The sequence below is a fragment of the Triturus cristatus genome, chromosome 6 (assembly GCF_964204655.1).
Source record: "Triturus cristatus chromosome 6, aTriCri1.1, whole genome shotgun sequence".
Taxonomy (NCBI): domain Eukaryota; kingdom Metazoa; phylum Chordata; class Amphibia; order Caudata; family Salamandridae; genus Triturus; species Triturus cristatus.
Genome location: NC_140589.1, coordinates 243353201 through 243377215, shown reverse-complemented (window position 1 = coordinate 243377215; position 24015 = coordinate 243353201). Strand labels below are relative to the sequence as shown.

Genomic DNA, 24015 nt, shown 5'->3' with positions numbered 1-24015 from the left:
GGAGAGACTTTCAGTCACGCAAAGAGCAGTCTTGGAGGCAATGTCCTCTCCCTCTAATCATATCGGCCTAGGTAATATTGAGTGTGATAAACCTTGAAGATCTTAATCTCCAAAGGGGACAGAGCCCGCATTACAATGAACTCCCAATCAATTAACTGTACCTTATTTAATAAGTCCTTTAATTCTCTGCCTGTTAAAAAAAAAAAAAAAAAAAAAGATCCCGCCCGCGCACAGAAGCATCCGCACCGTGGCGGATTCTACAACGCGCTAAAGGGGTTAATAGACAAACTCATTGTTTTTATGGATACCTTGGATCTTTAAGTACATTTTAACAAGACTTTTACTATGATTTGCATCCTTGGGTAGTCTAGTGCATTTTCGCGTTTCATCAAGGGGGCCAAAATATCAGTGGTTTAAACCGTCATATGTTTAAGACTTCGACTCAATAGTTTGGGCAATTGGCCGCATTTGAGAAATGTGAGGGTTCTTCAAATTGAACAATCAATTTATTCTGTCTTTCAATTTGCTACCAAGTTTGGTATCAAACCATTAAGAGAGATTTTCACTGTCTATAAATGCATATGCAGTGACAGCTAGAGTATGATGATCGGTGCAGATTCACATTATTTTTAAATGGCTTGTATTGATAAAATATATTTGGTTTTAAATGTGTTGTTAATATTAACATCTAGTGTATGTCTGTTACGGTTGTAATGTAAACTGAATAAAGTATTTTGAAAAGTGAAAGTGTAAGAAGTGGACTAAGGGCCTGATCATAAGTACGGCAGTCCCAAGACCGCCGTACTTTTGGCGGCAGTCTTACCGCCATGTCCTTTGCGGTCCGACCGCCCTATTAGGACCATGGTGGTCAGACCGCCACCACTGCCCGGATCCCATATGTGTGGCGGTGAAGAAAGGTGTGATCTGTGGCAGAGTTGCTGATGCCTGCACAGCCGTGTAGATCACAACCTTCCTTTCCGTTGAACTTTTCATGGCAGGGACCCCGCCATGAAAAGGTTGGCAGAAAGGAAGTTAAGGGGTCCCAAACAAAGCTACTCGGCCCAATGGGGGTTGTGCCCCCCATACTTCCACTGTTGAGTGTGCACTGTGTGCCATGCACAACATGATGCATGGCAACATTGCTTGCATGACAGTGGAGGTACTGCAGTGCAGCGGCTTTGCCTTCATGCTCCATAAATGAGCCTAAGCATGCTGCCACCTCAAGACTGCCACTGGCATACCGCCAGCCCGGCAGTGCAGTCAAAATCCGGCGGTACAGTCAAAATCTGGGTTGGCAGCATTCTCCCGACTGCCGATGCTGTGGCCTGGCGGTTCGACCGCCAACGTCCTAATCAGGCCCCAAGTCTGAATTGCCTTCATGCTGCTTATAATTAAGGGTGAGTAGGAAACTGAATTTTTAATAGACCAGACACCTATGTTTATGATGTGGATATTTATAAACCAGAGCCTCTTCAGTTTGAGAGTTACTGAATGTTTCTTGACCATTGGATTGTAGTTGTAAGAACTTATGCTGAGATTGCCTATTTTTTCAGATATGACACCATCACCAATCAGTGGGAGGCAGTGGCTCCTTTGCCGAAAGCAGTGCACTCTGCCGCTGCCACCGTTTGTGGTGGTAAAATTTACGTCTTTGGAGGTGTGAATGAGGCGGGCAGATCTGCAGGAGTGCTGCAGTCCTTTGTGCCACAGACAAATACCTGGAGTTTTATAGAGTCTCCTATGATTGGTAAGCGACTAGAAGATAAAAATCCATTTACTTCTTTGCTATTTACTGTGATATCTGGCTGTTTCTATAGCACACCTAAAACCAGTTCTCCAAAAAATGAATAAATATCCATTGGAGCTTTACAACCTTGCATGGGTGTAAATATGTTTGCTTCTTGAATTCACAAATGTTTGTCAGGTAATACCAGAAGACCTGGAAATGTTAAAGGTTTCCGGGCATACTCCTGGGAGCGTGTATGAATGCCATTTTCACATAAGCCTATATATATATATCTATTTGTTATTGGAAACATGTGCTGAGCAAATGCCTTTCTTCACTTTTAATTCTCTCTATGGGACAATCATTGTCAAACATGTAGAAATATTTTTCCCTGCATTCTGACCATTTTTGCGGTGTTCCCTTCTCCTTCACACCCTGGGAATAACTCCGGCCCTTGTTAGTACTAGCCTTTTCCGGATCCAAGTCATGCAGAAAAGAGTTTATAATAAATATCCATAAACGTTTGAGTTTGTGGCTTCCATCCATGAAACACCCACTCTCAACCCCTGTTAGATGTACCGACTTTGGCAATTCCAATAGTGGTTTTGCACTTGTAAATAAAACGATTTGCCTGTCGAATCCAAACATACCCACACAAATAGCTCTGTGAACAATACCCATGGTGTCTTTTTAAAGATTGTAAACAGCTCACAGTTTACATTCCAAGTGTTTTTGGGGCAGATGTACGACCCTATTTTGCATGCGCAAATGGGTTTGCGACCCGTTTGCGCATGCAAAATACAAAAGGGCCATGTACTAACCCTATTTATCGAGTTGCAATTCATTTGTGACTCGCTAAATAGGATTAGCGACTTGCTATTAGGAAGGGGCGTTCCGAGGGTGTCTCTTCCTAGTAGCGAGTCTGAGCCCTATGTATGACTGTTTTGCGACCTCAATTGCGGTCGCAAAACAGTCGCAGTTTACCACCCTTCTCAGAAGGGTGGTAAAGCACTCGCAAAAGGGTGGTAAAGCACTCACAAAAGGGTGGTAAAGCACTCGCAAACCCCTTCCCCTTTGTGAATGCAGGGGAAAATATTTTTTTAAGGGCAGGCAGTGGTCCCAGGGACCACGACCTGCCCTTAAAAAATGAAACTGAAGCGTTTCATTTTTTTCTTTTAAATACATCCCGTTTTCCTTTAAGGAAAACGGGCTGCATTTAAAAATAAAACTCCTTTATATAAAAGCAGTCCCAGACATGAAGGTCTGCTGAGCCCAGCAGGCCACCATACCTGGGAGGGGCCAGCCATTCCCAATGGGGGTGCAAATTAATATTCATGAGGCATGCCATTTGCGACCCCATTGAGAATCGCAAACAGTGTCTGAGACACTGTTGTACATTGTGATTTTCGACTCTCAAATTGTGACTCGCAATTTGTCGCAATTTGTGAGTCGCAAATCACAATGGTCGTACATCTGGCCCTTTGAGACATATTTTCAAAGCTTTTTTGCAACGGAATTGGCCTGATCGGGCCATTTCCGACCACTAAAATGGTTGTACTTATGCATAAAACACACATTACGATTCAATAGCAAATTGCTATTGGTCTTTGAAATTCAGTATTTAGAAGGGGCGTTTTTAGGGCTTTCCGGTTGCGCGCAGAGGGGCGCCTTCGACGGCGCCAAAGACTAGCCTAAGACCAGCCCGTCTGCGCCCGTCCGCGACAGGACGGGGCAAGGGGCAATGGGACCACACACGATCAATCTACTAACGTCCCCTACAACGAGGACTACCTATTCAAGTTTGACGCTACGACAACTGTGTGTGAGTCCTAGGCGGATATGTGGACTAGGAGGTAATGTGGAAGTAGAAGGTCCGTTTTCCTGCCGCCATTGTCAAGCCCAGTTCACTACTGTCAGTCAGGAGGCTCATTCTCATTAGCGTATGACCGCTCATCTTCCCGCCGTAAATATTAGTAAGAACACCACTAAAATTACTACAGGAAGGAAAAATATATTATGTAATATAAGGTCTCTACCTAAACATACTTCTGAGGTATGGGACCTAATTTCCACTAGCAATCCGGATCTATGTTTCCTTACGGAAACGTGGCTGAAACCCTACTCAACTCCAGCTATTGCACTAGCAATTCCCACGGGTTTTAAAATAATTAGACTAGACCGTCCCTCGAAAACAGGAGGAGGGATTGCTATTGTTTACAAACAAGATATTAATTGTACTATGGTAGCTGAGCTAACTACACCGGATATTGAATTACTAATTTTCAAAACCTCCTCTTCCCCTAAAAACACACAGATGGGTGCCCTAGTATATCGCCCCCCGGGCCCATGTACGATCTTCTCTAACATTTTACTTGAGACCCTTGCTCCATTTATCAGCAATGACAGAGATTTTCTTTTATTAGGAGATTTTAATATACACAGTGAATTAAAAAATTGCAAAGAAGCACAGTCTGTATTACATGACCTTTCCCTACTTGGGTTAACACAATTTAATTTAGGGCCCACACACCAGGCAGGACATACTTTAGACCTAATATTAGCTAACCACCCTATCGTCTCATGTCTACCCCCTATTCAAATCAGTTGGACTGATCATTTTATTATTGAATTCTATACCTCCCAGCATAAACATATTGGTCATGGGCCTATTTCTCTTCCCTGTAAACGACGTCCTTGGCATAAAGTCAATGAAGTGACTTTTAAAGATAACTTTATTGAACCCTCCTACATTGCCTCAGAGAAAATAGATTCTGCCTTAAGGAAATATGATCTAGCAACTAGGCGGACGATAGACACTATTGCTCCATTGAAACAATTTAAACCTCGGCCTGCCAACAAACAAGAGATTTGGTTTAGAGCTTTAAAACAGGCCTCTAGGAAGTTGGAGAAAAAATGGAGAACCTCCCATCAGGAGAACGATAGGAAGCAATATTGGGTTTCTCTGTCTAATTATCATAAAGCCATTCGTGGGGCACGAAAAACCCATATAGCATCTCAAATTGCTGCTGCAGAGAACTCCTCGAGGGTTCTCTATCAGGTATTACAGTCTTTTGTCAAACCGGCTGCCTGTGAAAGCTCTGAATTGGCGTCTCAACAGCTTTGTGACCAAATATCGTCTTTTTTTTTCTAATAAAATAGACAGGATTTATGAGAAAATAGTCATCTCTAATAATGCCAATACTACTACTGACTCTGGCCATGTTTTTAGAGATACTGAACATATGCTCAATGTACATTTTTTAGACACTTTTCCCTCCATTTCCTCCTCGGATTTATTAGCATTGATGACACATGACACAGATTAAAAGTGGTAGTCCGGATGATATTATACCCGCCAGACTTATGCCTATTCTTTCTGAGCAACTATGTCCCATAATTCAAAGGCTTGTTAATCTGTCTCTTGATTCGGGTTCTGTCCCCAAGGAATGGAAGCGTGCGCTGGTAAGGCCCATCAGGAAAAATACCACCATCCCATGGACTGAACTAGCCAATTTAAGACCTATTTCACTGCTCCCTTTTCTGGGGAAATTGACAGAAAAATAGGTCAATAGACTTTTATCCGGCTTCGTTGGAGATGTGGGTGGCCTAGACTATTCTCAATCTGGGTTTAGGCCAAAACATAGCACGGAGTCTACTCTTTTGTCTGTGGTAGACGATCTACATATGCTTCAAGATAAAGGCTATTCGGTAATCTTAGTTTTGCTTGACTTGTCAGTAGCGTTCGACACCGTGTCACATAACATTCTTGTTGACCGGTTGTCGAACGTAGGAGTTAAGAACAAAGCCCTTGCCTGGTTGAGGAGTTTTCTTACTGGTCGTACCCAGACTGTCACCATGGGCACGTACCGTTCTAGGGAAGTAGAAATTACGAAAGGGGTGCCACAGGGCTCCTGTCTGAGCCCTACACTTTTTAACATCTATGTGGTACCCCTGGCAAGAGTGATGCGTAAATTTGGTTTCATTCCCGTGTCTTATGCTGATGACACGCAGCTCCTCTTCCCCTTCAAAACCCTTACGACGGAAATAAAGAACTCTTTCTCTGCAGGCATGAAGGCTGTAGGACAATGGATGTCCTCCAACTACCTACAATGCAATGTCAGTAAAACAGAGATTATGTTGTTTGGAGAAGCCAAGGTACTGTGGTCCCCCGACTGGTGGCCTTCTGATCTGGGCATGGTCCCTGAACCTAAGCAGGTCGTCAAAAATCTTGGGGTACGTCTTGATCAGGATTTAGTATTAAAACAGCATACTCACTACGTTGCAGGCGTATGTTTTCATACTATTGGCCTGCTGCGTAAGGTTTTCCCTTTGTTGCCGGACTCCCTCAGAAGGACCTTGTTGCAGGCTCTTGTTCTGAGTCGGCTTGATTATTGTAATGGCCTGCTCCTCTCAGCGAATGAGGGAGTGTTGGCCAAATTACAGGTTATTCAAAACACAGCGGCTCGACTGGTCTTCAATGCCCCACCAAGAACAGCTTCAAAGCCTCTTTTAGAAAAGTTGCATTGGCTGTCAATCCGTCAACGGACTAAGTTTAAAATATGCTGTCTGATTCACAAAAGCATAAATGGGCAAGGTCCCCTCTACCTGGAAAATAAATTCATTCCTTATACCCCTACCAGGACCCTTAGATCCAGTAATGGTTATTTGTTGATAGTGCCTCGTGCCAAGAAGGCTAGACATGGTGGCAAAGCATTATCAGTGGTGGGACCTACATTGTGGAACAGTCTCCCGCTAACTCTAAGACTATGTCCCGAACATCTGAAATTTAGGAAACAACTCAAAACTCTTTTGTTTAAAAATGAAATTTAGTCCAGCCCTCCCTTGTTTGGTATTGATCAGCTGAAAACCCGACCCTAAGCGCAGAGATACTCCATTGGAGTCGATTCTAGCGCTATATAAACCCACAAATAAATAAATAAATAAATACCGAATCTGAATGGAATGTATGAATGTTTTGCAACTGAATTATGGTTGCAACACATTCATACTTTACAGACTCCCTGAAGGAGATGGGTACCCATTTGCAAATGGGAAGGGGTCCTCAAGGGTGCCCTTCCCCTTTGAGAATGAGAAACACAGCCTGCTTTCCTTTAGGAAAACAGGCTGTGTTTAAAAAAACTTTTTTTTTCTTTTTAAACACATACTGTGTATAAAAAAATAAATTGCTTTATTTAAAAGCAATCAGAGACATGCAGGTGTGCTGACCCCAGCAGCCCACCATCCATCCCTATGACGGCTGCATTTCCTAATGGGTCACAAATTGCGATCTACATTATTAATATGTATGAGGTAGGTCTATTTGTGAGCCACTAGAAATCGGTAATCAAATGCAAAAGAGTTTTGTACATTAGTAATACCGATTTCCTAATTGCGATTCAGGGAGAATCGCAATTAGGAAATTGGTTTTCCTAATGTTTGCGTATCTGACCCTTTGATTTTTGTGTCTTTAATCTAATTATTTAATTCCGTGCCCCACCAAAGCTTGTAATGTTTATGCTATAAGTGAGTGCTACAATTCACAATATTTATTACATTTGCAAGGTTTTCAAAATTATTTCAAGAAGGTAAATCTTAGCACATTAATGAACTCTGTTTCTTCTTTTCCTTGATTATGTTGCTTAATAGATTATTTAAATGCTAACTACAATATACATTTGAGGAACAATGATTTTAAAATAAGTACACATTTGTAAGCTGCAGTGGATTCCTTTAGTTTCAAGGAAGCGTATCTATTTCATGCAATCTTTTAAACATATTGATAGTTTGTAAGAATGTTTATTATCTTTCTCTCAAAAACTGAACATTTGTAGAATTGGCCAATTTTGAATACTCTACAATGAATGATAACTTTTCTTTCGTTTATAAGGAATCTGACACCAGGCCTGCCCTTGCCTTTGTCACTCTAGAATGATTGGTGCCAAGACCAGGGGAAGCGGAAAAACTGACCAGTATCAGTTTTGGGGGTGGGTCAGGGTATTACCCCACATAAAGGCTGGCACAAGGTATAAAGGTGTAAATTTCAGAACGTCTCATCAGAACTCTCCTAGACGTGGGGAGTATTGAAAAGAGGAACTACTTTCCTTGGCTTTTATGTCTTAACAACATGCCTTTACCATGCTTCCATTACAACGCAATGCCTTTACCACGCATTGACTTTACAACGGAAGCCTTTACCACTCGTATGCATTTACCACACATGCCTTTACAACGCAAGGTAATATATATATATCCTTGGCGATACCCAGTACGTAATTCTAGTTTGAACCAAAGTTTCCATAAGAAAAGCACTTTTTGTTTTGCCAATAACTTTGGCGTCGCTTGACTAATCTTCACAAAATTGTCAAAAAACATCCCCTTTTTGGTTCAGCTGCTGTGTTGAAAGTTTTCGGGTGATCTGTCAAGCAGGGGCAAGAATGAAGGGGGGTCCCAAAATGTGTTTTTCCTCTTGTTATGTCTAAGGGGATTTTTCTTTTATTGAACATGACTACAGCCCAAACCGCTGAACGTAATTACACCAAATTTGGAAGAAGGCTAGATGTTGGTGCAGAAAGCGTGCATTTTGTGATTTGGTGTAAATCCGTTCAGACTTTTCAGAGATATTTAAGTTTAAATAAAATAGATATCTGGGAGCCCAAAATCCTACAGAAATCCTACTGAAATTTGATTGGCTGCCAACACTTCAACCGGGAAGTGTTGGCAGCCATCTTGGGACTTGGCTTGAAGCTGAGGCCCACAAAAAAAGTAATAAAATAAAGAAAAGGGGACTGTGTAGGAATACCCTGATCCCCCAGATATGGTTGGGGGGGGGGGAGGGGCATGGTACCCTGCCAGGAGATGAAAGCATATATTTTTTTACATTTTCGGCAGTAGTCATGCTGGATCTGCGAATTCCATTGAAAATAAAAAAATAACTAAGTGCGTGCTCCCGCACTTAGTTATTAAATGGCCCCCGGGTGGCATATTTATTGTAAAGGCATTGCGTGGAAAAGGCTTTGCTTGTTAATGGAAGCATGGTAAAGGCATTATGTTGTAATGCCCGCGTTGTAAAGGCTGTTTCCCCCTTCCTTGTATCTGGCCAGTGCTTCATCACAGTCGGCCTGACTTTCCCCCATTCCAGTGTAACCAGATAACCGCAAGTGATGCTTTGTGCTTCTTGGCGCTATTTTTACCTAAAACTTTAAAAACTCTAATCTCTGGTTTTACTGATTGGATTTTTGACATTCCGGTGTCATTAAACATTGCTCTATTTTTCTAATTTGGTTTGGGATTTTTCTTGTGTTGAGCATTCTCTTTGACTGTTTGAGTGGTGCATAAATACTTCAAACATTGCTTTTGTGCCAGGCAACCAGAGGGTTAAGCACAGGTTTATTTACTGACTTTTGTGGTTCACCCTGAGAGGACTGTGGTTATTTGATTGGGGCTTCCAGCTCTTTCACCCAATAACCCAGTTTTGTACACTTAGGCTCAGTAGACCTTCTCTAAAACAGTTTTCTGATCTAAGCAGATTTCTTTTTTTTAATATATAAAGTTTTATATAGCGCGAACAAGACCCCGAGGGATATCAGAGCGCTTTACAAAGGTAGGGAGGAAGGACATAAATTCAGTATTGACCACAAGTAAGAATATACAACAGAAATAATCACATCTATCCCAGACAAATAAACGCATAGTTTCCTAACAAATGACACAAGGGGAGAATAGTACAATAAACGAGTATGTAACAGTCTAAGAAAGGGGGTATACAATGCAGAAAAAAAGAGCATAGACCCAGTATCGACAACATGTATGAATACTTAACAGGAATACTCGCATGTTTCCCAAACAAGTGAATCACAGAGAATAATATGAAAAACCTGAATATAACCAGCTACGAAGGGGGACAAAAAAAGCAGTACAAGCAGCCTCAGATGAGGGTGCAATGGTTGTAGGAACAGAGGTTTCGAGCAAGTGATCCAAGCCCATATTAAGGTAAAAATGTGTTTATTAAGAATCTTTTGGCTTCAAGTTTGAAAATAGTCTTCGAAGAGATTCTGCGAACTTCCAGTGGGAGAGAGTTCCAAATCCTTGGAGCAGCACCGGAGAAGGCCCGGAGAGTGGTTCTCTTTTTTTTTTTAAGAATGGGTGGTTTCAGAAAGAGAGTGATAGCGCTTCTTGATGCCCTCCCACCACAGGATAAGTCAAGCTTTTGGGCAAGGTACCTGGGAGTTTTGAAATGCAGGGCTTTGTGTGCTAGAACGGCAATCTTTAGCTGAATTCGCGCTTCATAAGGCAACCATTTAAGAGATTTTAGGATTGGGGATATGTGCTCACTTCGTTTGGTACCTGTGACCAGTCTGGCTGCTGCGTTCAGTGATGCCCTTAGAGGTGCCAGGGTATATTTGGGATTAGCTTCCCATACACACTTTGCTAATATGATTTTTCATATTCAGGTGTTTGTCCAGGGTGATTCCGAGAGATTTGGCTGAGTCTATAATGAGAGGGGTGCAATTGAAGGCAGTAAGGTGATTCAGCCAAGGGACTAGATTAGGGATGTGGTTCGGAGGAGAGATGAAAAGGAATTCAGTTTTGAAGGTGTTGAGCAGTAGATGGTTTTCAGTTAGCCAGTTTTGCGTAGCGTTTATGGTAGAGTTGAGTGAGATGATGTTGTCCGGGGATGAGATTTTCAAATAAAGTTGTGTGTCATCCACGTTCATATGGAAGAGAATGTTTGTGGAGTTTAGAGAATTACCTAGTGGCTCCAAGAAAAGGTTGAAGAGGATAGGAGTTAGGGCGGACCCTTGGGGGACACCCATGAGTACAGGAGAGTGGTGGGAGAGGGAGTGGTTTGCCTTGATTCTTTGTGATCTATAGTGAAGGAAGGCTGAGAACCATTGTAACACCCGACCTGAGAAACCCATGCTGTTCCTCAAAATGGATAGGAGGTTGTCGTGCTTCACCATCCAGGAGGTCCAGGAGAATTAGGAGGCATGAGTCATTTTGATCAAGCATTTTTAAGATGTCATCCATCATATGCGTAAGAGCCAATTCGGTACTGTGCCCCTTCCGGAAGCCAGAATGATGTTGGTCTAGGAGTTAGAAATTCTCTATGTGAGCACAGAGTTGTCATTTTATTTTTCCTATTGGGTCAGTGGCCTGTGTTGGGCGCGGCGGGGCTGGGCAGTGTAGGGGGAGGAGTGGTTTGCACTCCCAAAGTGAGCATAAACTGTTTTGCCGGCCCTCATGAGCCGACCAAACAGTTCATGCGCTCTTTGCATGTTCCTACAGGTTGCATTACACACCCTGGAGAGGAACATGCACAGGCTTCCTGTTAGAGTCTGAGTTGCGATCCAAGGCACTCAGACCAATCCCAACGCTGCATTGGGGAGCCTGTGTGCTGGGTGCTACCTTCTTCCTGCTCCAGGCCAGACTGCAGAGGAAGAAGGAGGACGACACAGGGGAGGTGGCGGCCGGCCATTATAAGACAGTCATGTTTTAAAAAAATTAATTAATCTCACCACCCCTGCCCGGTAGCAGCCGCTACTGTCTGTCTCACGGATAGTAGAAAAAGCAGCTGTTCACGAATATTGGGATTTGGGTTATAAAAATCATGGCCAGATGTACTGTTCGCATTCTCAAATTAGGGATACACAAATTGAACACCAACTGGTCTACAAATGAGAATGCACTGGATTGCAGCCTATGGAGACAGATTGCAAATTGTTCTTTTTGCAGAGGGTCATTAAATGACCTACTTATCGAATAGTAATTAAGCAGGTCTCAAGATTAGACGTGAATGCAGGAACGGAGACCTTATAAGTGAGCAGGGTCGGACTGGTCTGTAAGGCAATCAGGCAGTGCTTAATGGGCTGGACTGACAGGTCAATGTGTGGGACTTTTTTGGGCTGTATGTGGGCTCATTTTATGGTCTGGTGAGTGGCTTTTCACTGTAGATTTCCCTGATAATAAAACGAACATTGACTGCAGCAAGATCAAATCCAGGCAGTCTTCCATACATTAGAAAACACTTATACATTGCGATTTGACAAGTTCAAAACTGCCCCAGTCTGCAAACATAGTCCCCTTTTTTGATTTACCAAATGGAATACATATTTAAAAGTCACTGATCCATGCCTTTAGAAATCATAAATAGAAGAATGCATCTGTCACTTCTTGTCTTATTGGTAATATGGAAAGGATCGCAATTGGCCTTTTATAAACTGGAAATATTTTTCCAGCTCGTGAAAGAATGTTTGCGTGTTATAGAATGTCATTTTGCTATTGCATATTTGATATCAGAGGGTTTGTGAGTGTAAAAAGGCTTTGTACATCTCGCCCTCATTCCTTAATCATATTCTCTGTAGTTCTCAGGCATATTTTCCTCTCTCTCATATCTAACCCAAGTATGCCAGGCAAACTCTTGGCCTCTTTTGATACTTGCTTTAATACGAAAGTATTTTATTTTATTAGACTGGACATTCTGGCTTTCATTTTCAACTCTGTTTAAATTGTGCGCACTTGAACACCTTTGATGCAAAACCTTGAACGAGTTCAAAGCTACGATAGAAGGCATGATGTTTGGTCCCTTTAAAGGGCATTTTTACTCAAGGTGAGCCAACTTCTGCTGAGGGAGGGGATGCAGTGATTGGACTCTTGAATTCACCCTTGGCCGGATTTTCTGTGAGAGGTAAAAAAATACCCACAGTTTAAAGGGAAAACATGAAAGATGTATTTGATCTCCTTTGATGAATAGTCCAAGGCTGTAGAAATCGCCTGGAACATTTTCCAGCACAAAGTGTTTTAGCAGTAATATCAAACAGGGCCTTGTTCCTTGGGGGAATAATATTCACGGCCAAAAATAGACCCTGCCAAAAACGCACTGATTCCATGCTGGTAACAAGGGCCCCCTGGGGAGGAAGAGGGTGGAGGATAAACTGGAAAAAACACAAATTAGAAGTCGATCTGTTAATTAGCCAAATTACTATCAAGGCCACACAGCAATACCAAACCCTGCACTGGAGCACAAAACATCTTCTAATAAATAATATGGGGCCAGATGAACGTACCGACGGGCCGCAAACACTGGTTGTAGATTGCATACTGACTTATAGGGACGTAACTTATACATCCCAGTGCAAATTCTCTGGTTACTGTGGGTCACAGAAAGACCTGCCTCATGCATATTAATTAGGCAGATTGTGATTTGTTACACCTTATTTCTGGCTACAAGCACAGGGATGATGGTTTGCATGGACCCTTTGTAAAAGAAATCCAACTGGGGTGGCAGAAGCTTTGTGGTCGGTGCAGCCAAAGCATGGAATGGCCTCCCTTTGCCTCTTAGGTGTATGATAAAATCTTTTGGACTTCAGGAAGGCCCTGAAAACGTGGCTTTTTACTGCCTAATTACTTTTCATTACTCCTCCTGTGTTTAGGTCACTGTAGGACATCAAGTGTGGCGCCAGGACACCCTCGGGTAACAGTTTGCGCTCTAGAAATGTCAATAACATTAACACCAGAACACCTTCACTGCAGTTGCATTCTCGTACTGCAAACCTTTTTCAGCAACCTGTAGAAATAACATTTAGTAAAATATTGGGGGGGTCACTACCTTCTCCATACCTCAGGCTCCCCAACGCAGTTTCCAAAGGGAAAGCTGTCTCCTCCCCTTCGCGAAAAGGTTACCACCTTCCACCAAGGAGTGTTTTTTTTTTAATCCGGGTTCGCAACTAGGATTCCAGTCACACACCATTTACTGACAGTGAGGAAGGGACACTCTTTTCACGGCGATTCCTAATTGTGATTCACAGTCAATTGGTAAGCTACTTTTGTGAACTGGAAAAAGCTGGGAAATTGCAAAAGAGGGTTAGTAGATAGCCAAAAGTAATTTGGGCATCACAAATACTGTGATTTTGCAAATCACAAGTTTTGCTACTGCAAAATGGCTCTGTACATCTGGCTCATGTTGTCAAAGAGTACCAAAGTGCAAATGAACATGATCTGGGCAATTTGTTATCTGGCACCAGCCAACTCTGCAATATTATTATCTAGGGCTGATGGACACTTGCTCTACAATTACAACGTGCCATATGCAAAGTGCCAGACAGCGACTCTGTGTGGTCGGGCAGTCAGATTTATTTTGTGATATTCCAAAAATATCTGGTCCTATGATACACATGGTAATTAATGACATTGTACTTTAGGAGAATTTAAGATTCTTGGATGAGCTTAGAAAATGCATCCATAAAGAATTCCAAAATAAAAACCACAGTCAAATGGGGGAGGGTGAAAATAAAAAAACTTGAGGCAGTGTATTTCCTTGTAGGCTGTGTCATAAATCACTTAATCAAAGTTTGAAAACAATACCCGAAAGTATTAGAGCACTGAAAAAAATATATATAAAGTGGAGTAAAAGTCAGTAAAATTAAATACATGTAAATCAGTCACAATTCCCCAAAAAGTCTTCTTAAATGACGATCTCATACACTGCAATGTTTACATCCAAATCAAACCTACGTTTGGTGCTCTTTCTGAAGCCCTCGGCCTCTCTTCATTTTATAAAGTCTATCTATTGACCATCCCAGAATTAACAATTTGAGTTTCACAGAATCCCTTAATAGTGATACACTGACATTTGATACGTTCACGCTCAACCTTTGAATCACATATCGGACTTGCAAACGGTGTCAAGTTAAGCAACAATGAGGAAGCCTGGTTTGTTTTTTACTTATGGTCAATGTGAAATGCGAGACAACGAACAGAAAATGTTACTTGAAGTAAATGTCGTTGGTGTAAATGTGGGATGACACAATTATTTTTCATTATTTTCAGTGTTGGTAATGTGGTTACTAGTTGTGGGGATAAATCCCTACTCAAGCAACAACTACAATCTCTTTTAGGGTGAAACACAAGCAAAGCCCTGATTAACCGGGGCTTAACCCTCTGGTAGCATGCCACAAAAACAGTCCGGCTTAACTTGTAGGCACTGCATACACTATTTATGCAGCATTTCAAACAGTAATAAAGTGAAAACACAACAAAAATCCCACACCTATTTTGAAAAATAGAGCATAATTTATTATACACCAAAACAACAAAAATCCAATCAGAAGAACCAAAGGAATGCAATTTTTCAGATTTCAGGTAAGTAAAGTGCCTAACAGCACAGTTACAAGTTCAGGTGGACCGTGATGGATGGGCCGGATATAGAGACCAGTTTAATCCAGCTGAAAGAGTTACCTTCAATGTCCAGCACGAAGAGTTTCATTCGAGATGGAAGGGGCCGCAAGGAGTGGGGAATCATCATAGATGGTACGTTGATGTGGCACCTTGCAGGAAAGGTTCTTACAAACAGCAGCAAATTGTATTATGTTTATTTCACCCAAAAAACATTGTGAATTGCGTACACTAATATTCATCGCATAGAGATATGAAAGCTTTTGGAGAGAATTCTACACATTGCTACGGTGCTCTATTATGCTGCACAGTTACTATCAGTTTGACAAAGCCAATAATGAGCATGTTGTTGCTCTATCCGTGCACTCTTAAAAAAAATATAGTACCCATTAAGAGGTCCAAACATCGTTCGTGCAGCAGGTGGAGTGAAACTCTGGTAGCGGGCTGTGTGCGGCCCATTGCATCTTGATAAGGGCTGCCTTTTGTTATCCATGATGCAGAGGGGACCATTTTCCTTGCTTGGACTAGAGCCCTTGGAACCCAAGCCACAACACTAGTTACATGCCATCACCATGTTACCTTTGTGACTTTAATTGTAATAAAAGTGTGACTTAAGGCATATAACCACAGTTGGACAAAACATGAGTATTCTATAAGTAAAAAAAAAAGACTTCTCTTTGACTGGGCCTTACCTGGTGCTGGTGAACTGCTCCCGAGTTCAGAGTCCTCTCGCAAGTCCCGACACAACTCAACAGCAACCAGTCAGTGCTAGCTGCTACCAGTAGGCACTGCACTGCAGAAGAGGACTCAGACTGCCTCCTGCTCTGACGACAAACACGCACACGGCATGCAGTCAGAATTTCTTAAAATGGCGCCACCGCCTTCAATGTCGGATTGCCACTGCAGACTCTCGCACGGGAATCAGTCTCAGGTCAAGTCTGCGCAGACTTGATAACTGCTTCCCACCTGCCACACCCTTTCCTAACTCGTCACAGGGTGGGGTCCCACCCACGCCCTGTAACGAGTTGGGAAAGGGTGTGGTGTCCAGGCTCTCCACTCTCTGATTGATGTGGAGGCTTAGCGATTCTGGGCTTGTATTTAAAACGCCCAGGGCTAATTTTGCCTCCACCCTATCTGGGGGTGGATACTGAGCCCAGAAGCTAGGTCTTTGCTGAGCTGATAACCTCACAGGTTTCAGGGCTGTGAGGTTGCCAGCCCAGCAAAATACATCGGCTTCTTTGGGCCCGACCGGGGAGTAGCAAGCATTGCAGAGTCACGTCACATGACCCTGTTGGTGACAGTGTCCGACTCCACAAGCCAAAATCAGCTTCACGTAACGGTGTCGGTGAGTGGGGCAGACAGTGCCTGTCTAAAATATAAAATTACAAAGGGGGAAATTTTCTTTTAAGCTTTTTAAAGCCATTTAAAACATTTATGAATAGCATTGTGAATATAACGGGGCCAGAGCCCCAAATCCCCCCCACCCCCCCCCCCCCGACAGAAACCGCCACTGGCATGCTGATAATCTCAAGGATGACCTTCCCAGAGATGTAGACATCCTCTGATAGAAGGGAATCTCCAGGAATTCCTTTACTCAGCACTTGAATGATGCTCCTGCAAGTTAGGTGTCAATTCAGCTGTGTACAGACATTTCTTCAATGAGCCCCTTACAGAGTTGTCAAATTCCATTATGATGTGAAAACGAATGTGGCCCCAAATGTCTAATTTATAGGTTTATAGCCACTTGCTAGTTCCTCTGTGACTGCTGCCTGAATGGTTGAGGCCACCAATGGAAGCTCAGAACATTTACTATCCCCCTCTCCCAGTGGGTGCTCCAAGTGTGCAAGACATTCAGTGTATGTGTGTGCTGATTCCTCAATGTTTGGAAGGGCCGGAACTAATGGGTATAGAGCTTTCTGGGAGCTTCATGACTCCGACATCATACATGGTCTACATGCAGCATTATCAAATAAATCATCTGGGATTTCCATGCATGAGGGATGTGTGGTGCAACAACAGCAACTAGAGAGGGATGCTTTAAGTCCAGGAGGATAGTGGGATGCCATTATGACTAGGTAGCACCTTAGTAACCCTCCCAGGAAGTAGCAGCACTGGCAAGGAGGAGATCACTCTCAGAGATTGCGGTGATCACAGGATGTCCACGGAATAACACACTGCCACTGGTTTTATCATTTTGAAGGCATGGTGGTAATTCCACCACATTACCTCAATGATCTAAATCAAGGCTTATGTCTTCAGGCTACATGACTGAGGGTGGGAGGATGCCACACCAGTCTACAGCTGTTCACAGTAACATATGGCATCTGTACATCACAGTTCCACTCATATTCAAACTTATAGACAACTGTATTGACAATAATTGTCAAGGTAACCGACAACTTAATGGGCTAATTGTTAAACAACTTCAGATTAGTTTCCCACTATTTAAGGATCATGAATGTAATGTAGTTGACATTCTAGGAGGAAACGAAGCATATGCGCAAGCAGATACTTTACCCATCGGAGGAGAAATGGTTTTGTGTGAATTTCAGACACAAAGACTCAGAGTGGCGTTCTTAAAAATGTCCCCCCACTTTTATTGTGGGAACATTTGCAAATCACTTAATTGCCCTCTGTCCCACTTGCCTTACTTACAAGTATTTATAATGCTTAAAGAAGATTAATTTCTCAGTAAGTGTTATATAAAAATAGATATTTAATCATCGTATGACATGTAAACGTGATTTTCAAAGTGAGAATGTACAGGTTGACTGCTTTTGGTTCTCTCTTGAATTTGAGGGCAGCAATACCGCGAGTAGCCAAAGGCATGTAGGGCAAGTGACATTTCTGCAAGTTTCCCTATTTTCCAATCTAATGCATTAAAAGTCCAATAAAAGGCTTTTGAGAAGCTGAGGATTAGAAGCCTCAGAGGAGAAGGCGGCATGTCCTGTCCACTGGGGCTCACTAGATCTCCTAGGAAACCTCTAAACCTTTTCCATGTGATCTGAAACAATGCAAATGATAAAAAAAACAGCCTATTCCCTTTGTTTCTTATAGCACTGTGAGGATGTCTGACAATATTCTTCTATACATCATGCAAATGAAGCAATAAAAATGTAATATAACTTAAGTGCATCAACAAAAATAAACTGTAGTAAGCAGGCAAGTCTGATCTATGGGACTATTTCATTCTTTCTTTGACAGATAACAAATATGCCCCAGCCATTGCCCTCAATGGGTTTGTCTTTATCCTTGGAGGAGCCTATGCAAGAGCGACCACAATCTACGACCCCGATAAAGGCAATATTAAGGCAGGCGCCAACATGAATCACTCCAGGCAGTTCTGCAGGTGAGCAATTCAGAATTCATTCACACTTCTTATAACAGTGCATGATATGAGTCTCAATGTTAGGTTGGGCCAAAACAGTGCATTGTGATTGTTTCTGGGCGTGTCTTCTTTGTTTGGTCAAGTATTTGGATTAGTGAATCACTTTTGATTCATGGGTTGAACAAAAATTTCCTCAAGTGTTCTGGGTTCAGTAAAACACGGGCATGAAGTTTAGTGTTTTTCTATACAAGAATGTCTAATTATTAGTCTTTGAATCTTTAAGGGAAGTAATTATTGTCGGTTATTGGAGACGCCTTCAACATTTCTATATTTATTTTATTCTGGGGTTTTCCCAGTTTTTCTAAGAAGGTGGTGATATTTACAGAATGGTATGAATATGTGCTATTGTTTCCCCCTTTGCAATTACAATCTTTCCCTTTTTGTACAAGTTCAATCCTTCTTGTTTCTGTTACTTTTCCGGTGATTTGTACAAAGCTTCCGTAGACACTAGCACTCTCTTGTGTTTGTGTTTATTGGAGTATCACAATCAGAATGGCAAGCTTAGCATCAGCTTTCAACTGTAATAATAGCACAGTGGCAGACAGGGTGGCTTTTGATGCAGTGTGATGTGGTGCTATGATAGAACGTTAGAACAAGATAATCTCCATAGAAGTTTTAAGAGAAGGATATGTGACTCATTAAGAATCAACATCTATAAAGGAGCCTTTTAGTCTACAAATTGATGTATTGATTTCTTCTTGAATGTATCCATGATGGCAACACTTCTGGTCTCCAAAGAATAGACATTGCAATTTTTGGGAGCCTGGAGAAAAAAAAGTATTGGATACAAACCTGTTTAGGGAGGTTGAGGCAGCGGAGGAATTTTCATACGAGTGGGAGGAGCTACTGCTGATAACATTATGAATAAAGGACGAGAGCAGGAAGAGCAAGAATTTTGACAATTGTTACAGACCTAATGAATAAATAAATCTAATCACAGAATAGCCTTAATAAAAATGTATTATGTTAATTTACGTATGGTTATGTCCAATGAGGAGAATTTGCATCTTTGATAGTCATTTTGAAAATCAGATATTTGGTGATTTATCAGTAATTAATAGCGCATGTAAGGTTGTATAGTACTTATTAACATGTTTGGTAGTAGTAAAGAGCGTGACCGATGAGAGATTTGATGCAGTATTCAAGTGTATGAAGTAGTTCGTACAGATTTTGTCTGCAAAGAGGATCAGGTCAGAGCCTCTGTATATTAAATAGCTGGTATTGAGTGGCAATGTCTGTAGAGTTCTGTAAAGCTGAATCTCATTTCAAGGGAATTTTCTTGCTTTCCATAATGCTAGGGACTTTATAGGTGGCTTACGGGCATGAGAAGGGGAGTACGGAGCAGGTGGTGTGGTGATAGTCTATTGATGAGGATAATAAGTGGATGTCACTTTTTGTGGGATTTAGCATGAGCCGTGTAAAGCCATGCAGTGGCAGATTAGGGATACATTGCAGGTAATTTAACATGAGCTAGAGCAGAAAGGAGATACATGTTTTGATGCCATCAACAAAGTGATGATAATAAAAGCAACAAAAAAAATGTTGTTTTCAAGTGAAGTTTACAGAGGGCAACAAGGAGGGGTTCATAGAATGGCACAATGGGGACTCCTATGTGTGTAGACAGGGTACCCGTATGAATGAGAACTAGAGGCTGCGTTGGATTGGATACCATGGGTAGAATGACAGCCAGGAGAATTTGGTTCTGCTCTTCTTTGGTAGCCAGGCAGCACTGTTTCAAAAAGTTAAATATTATGCATGTCCATTTTCTTTTTAAATCCATTTTCATTTTCTGTGCATAATCCTTTAAGACAAATTGTCATTCAAACATCACTCCCAATAAAACTAAAACAAAATTTACATTGTTCAACATGCGTGAATATTTAAATACTTGTATCATTTGGTATTTAACAACAATCTGTCATTTTGCCAAATCATTTATTTAGGTTTATTACAGCTGCAATAATGCATTTACTTTCTTACCACTGGTAATCCATTTCTAAGCATCCTTCCATACATTAGCCTCAAACTCAGTAGGTTTTTACACTATTATTTCAGTCCGTAACAAAGCATGGTACAGAAGACAATCCAGTAGCATGCCTGAGATAGTTTGCTCCCCTACATAGCCACAAGAACACACTGAATTATATTTCTGGGTACTCAGTGGCCTTAGTCTACAGGAGGCAGGGGAAATACTGCTGGGGAGTGGAGAAACAATGTGTGACCTTCGGGTTTCATGTTATGGAAGGTATAGTGGTTTTGTATCTTACTCCTTACTCCTCTGGAGATGGAGAGACTCTTGGACTTACAAGGATCTAGCACTCAACAGCACAAAAGCTAAATCAAAAGCTTGTTTATCCCACTACCTGGCTCCCCAGCTAGGTAGTCTGGTCACTGATAATAATTCTTATCAAGAACCGAATAAGCCTCTGAATAGCATAACCTGCCTGTGCCCAGTCTGACTCATACATTAGGCTGGTAATATGTGGGACCTTAAGTTGACTAATTGTCTATTAGTAAACCTGCTATCCCTTCCAGAAAAGCCAGGCAAAAGGCTTCATTGGTTATTGATATTTACCAACAACTGCATAGGAGGCTATGTGGCCCAAACACACACTCCACCGTCGCCGCTCGTAAGGCATCCTATCTTTCTGATGAGGATCAGGCTTCTTTACACAACTCCTCTTCAGCTTCACTCCTGCCAAGAGGATTGAAGACCAGAACGATGGGTTGTCCCACAATCTGCAGACTTTGGAATCTGTCCTTTCCACCTCTCCTCTCACCACTCTTGACCTGGGGTCGAGCTAGAGGACTATGCAGACGGCGCTTCCCAGTTACACCAGGACCGGTGTTTTTCGTTGGAACTATGATGAGGCCAACTGGGTGGATTCCATAACTGTTTTCTACTTACTACGGAGCCCGAGCAACCTTGGCCGATATCCGGTTGAACTGTCCTAGAGGAGTTTGGCGTTGGTGTACCCTCAGCCGTCACCTACCCTTCCGGACATCTGACATTGTTTTTCCACGTCTCCCTGTTGTGTTTTCTTCCCTTACCCGCCTCCTCCCTCCATGATTCTTGGGCTGCCTCCCCTTTTCCTACCCTGCTTGGAGCCATGGAGCTCAGCAACCTTGATTTGATTTTGTTTCCTGACATTTTGGGAAACTTGCTGTCGGTGTCTGTGGGTCCTCCATCTTGGCAGTTTTGACCTATTGCCTGTTTGTCCTTATCTTCTAGTCTACTCCCCCCTTCAGCCTCCAACACCCCTCCCCTCATACTGTCATTCACTTTGATTGCCTTGACTACTTCATTCCTCCTGTTGTACTTCTCCCCCTTGCCGGCCGGCCTGACTCTATCTGCATTCCTTACCCGTTTACCATTCCCTCTCTACCTTACCTTCCTTTTCCACATAAGATGTGCATCGTGGCTTTTCTATGCGCCTATACCTCATATTATAGTCTAATCTCATGTCTTTTGTTTTCTCCTGTTGTCTATACTTGGCTACTGTAACTGATGTAACTATGTAAACTATGTAACCTGTAACTCGCTGATCCTCATGTAAAGCTCTCTGATACCTCCGGGTCTAGCCAGCGCTATATAAAACTTTACAAATAAATAAATAAAAATAAAGCCAACCTACACAGACTGAATCCAGGTTCCAACTCAGCTGTGGAGCATGCAATTATCTCTCCAACACCACCTCTAGTGACCACTAACCCAACGAAATTACCTCTCTAGCACAATTACAATGTTCTCATTAAATTGTACAACATTAATTTACCAAACTGTGAAAAATAATTAAATACATATTTAACATGCATTTATTTTAATTTATTTAAATAAAATTATACATTCTAGAATAATAAACAAAATTAAATAGTACCCATAGAAAGAATAGGTTAGAGTTAGCAATAGTGTTCGAATAAGGATACAGTTGATTCATTATAACAATACATGCACTAAATTAAGTACATTAGTTTGAAATTCAACATTGTATGGGTTTAAAATTAGCAATCCGTTTTAGATTAGGGTTGTTATAGTTATGGCAAGTTTTCCCTGTTTTTTAATTTATTGTGATTAAAGTTAATGAAAAAGTAATAAATGTTGTTAAATGCCAGGGTCTGGATGAGCATCAGAGTAAAGGTTCTAAAAAGTAGAATTATCATGGATTTAATTATATCTAAACAATAACACACTAACAATGGTGCACTGAAGTATTGTAAGCCACACGTTGCTTGAAAAAGCTGAGGAAGATTAATCCAGCTTGTGAAGAGTTTCAGTGCCATGATAATGGGTCACCTACTCCAATACCATTGAACGATTGATCATTTCAGTGGTGTGCATCACATGCAGAAATCTTTTTGAAACAGCACCTGGCCAGAAAAACACAGAATTGTATCTTACATTATCTGAAGTAATTTTGATGTTGGCTGATCCAATGATGGATCAGTAGGAACTTTGATTGAGCATTAAAGAGATTTAGGGATGGGTGAGAGAGAGGCTTATGTGGAAGACAATACATGACTGGCTGTATAGAACAGATATTCTAAATGGCACCTCTTAAGTGTTCTGTACCTCTTTTCGGAGCAGCAAATTTGCAATACAACTCTGGTATTTGTGATGTCTTCCTGAGCTGGCATTGAATTATATTAGGAACTTGTTTACATCAGGCTGTGGTCGGTAGCACAAGATGGCAGATGGCTTCCCTTAGAGCTCTCATACCAGCGCCTATAATCCTGCAACATTCTGTCTCCAGCAATAAGATACCGGAGCAATGAATCTGCTGTTGAGAAAGAGTTTAAGTGGGGCACCAACAGGGCCAAACTAAGCACCTTGTCAGATACAATGGCGTTCAACCTGACTGAGCCCTAAAGATGCCCTCAATTAAGGTGGCTGCTCCAATTGGTGTAGCGATGCCTGGCTGGGCTGGAGCAGTGAGGCGCTGGTGGGGGGTACACTGAGGGGGCTGAAGTGACACAGCACTACCGGTAGTAGACCAGGATGTCGGCAACAGGTGAGGGGCACGGAGGTTGGGTCCAGTAGGTGGGTACACACTGTGCCCCAGAAATCTTCTGAGGCTGCTCTCCTAGTGGCTTAGAGGTGAGCAGGCAGCATCAGCAACTGCAATGACCCAAAAGGTGGGAGGGTTCCTTGCCCCCTACTTCCTTGGATCTGCACTTCCTCTCCTCCATTCTCCTTCCTTGTATCCGCCGGTACCCACCATTTAGAATTGTGGTGCAACAGGCCTTCACTGGTCCTGAGGGGCCCTATTGAGGAACAGATGTGAGGGGGAACACCACAGACATTGGTTGGCCCACTTGGTAGAAACACAACATGAGTAGAAACTGGCGGGGGGCCTCCTCAAGAAGAGAACCATGGGGAAACTGCTGCAATGGACATTTGTGCCTAGGGGTAGACAGTGCCCTGTGTAGGAGAGGTAGTTAAAGTAAACCTACAGTGATTGGGGTAATTTCAGGGAGCTTCTTCTCGCCATTCATCACCTGAGACACTGACATCTCTGATGACCCCATTTGGGGACACCCCTGGCACAATGTCTGAAGGTCTGGTGGACGAGGAGTTGCAGAAACGCCTTGACTGTTGGCGTATCTCTCAGGCTGTCAGTCTGAAGTTGTGTGGTGGCAACCACTGGATGACTGAATGGCTCGTGGCTCAGGCAGCCATGCCAGCTACACTGCTCCCAGACTGCTTGTGCCGCCCTTTTAGTGGGGCCAGGCA

At 42.3% G+C, this 24015-nt stretch overlaps 1 protein-coding gene across 2 annotated transcripts in view; it reads left to right on the top strand.

Moving 5' to 3' along the window:
- The window catches only part of KLHL29 (kelch like family member 29), a 1101789-nt gene that overhangs the window by 1063381 nt on the left and 14393 nt on the right, over positions 1-24015 (top strand). For both annotated transcript variants that reach the window (XM_085610611.1, XM_085610612.1), the window contains exons 13-14: positions 1554-1747; positions 18101-18245. In XM_085610611.1, coding sequence (XP_085466737.1) covers positions 1554-1747; positions 18101-18245 — 339 coding nt within the window. The remainder of the gene's footprint in view (positions 1-1553; positions 1748-18100; positions 18246-24015) is intronic.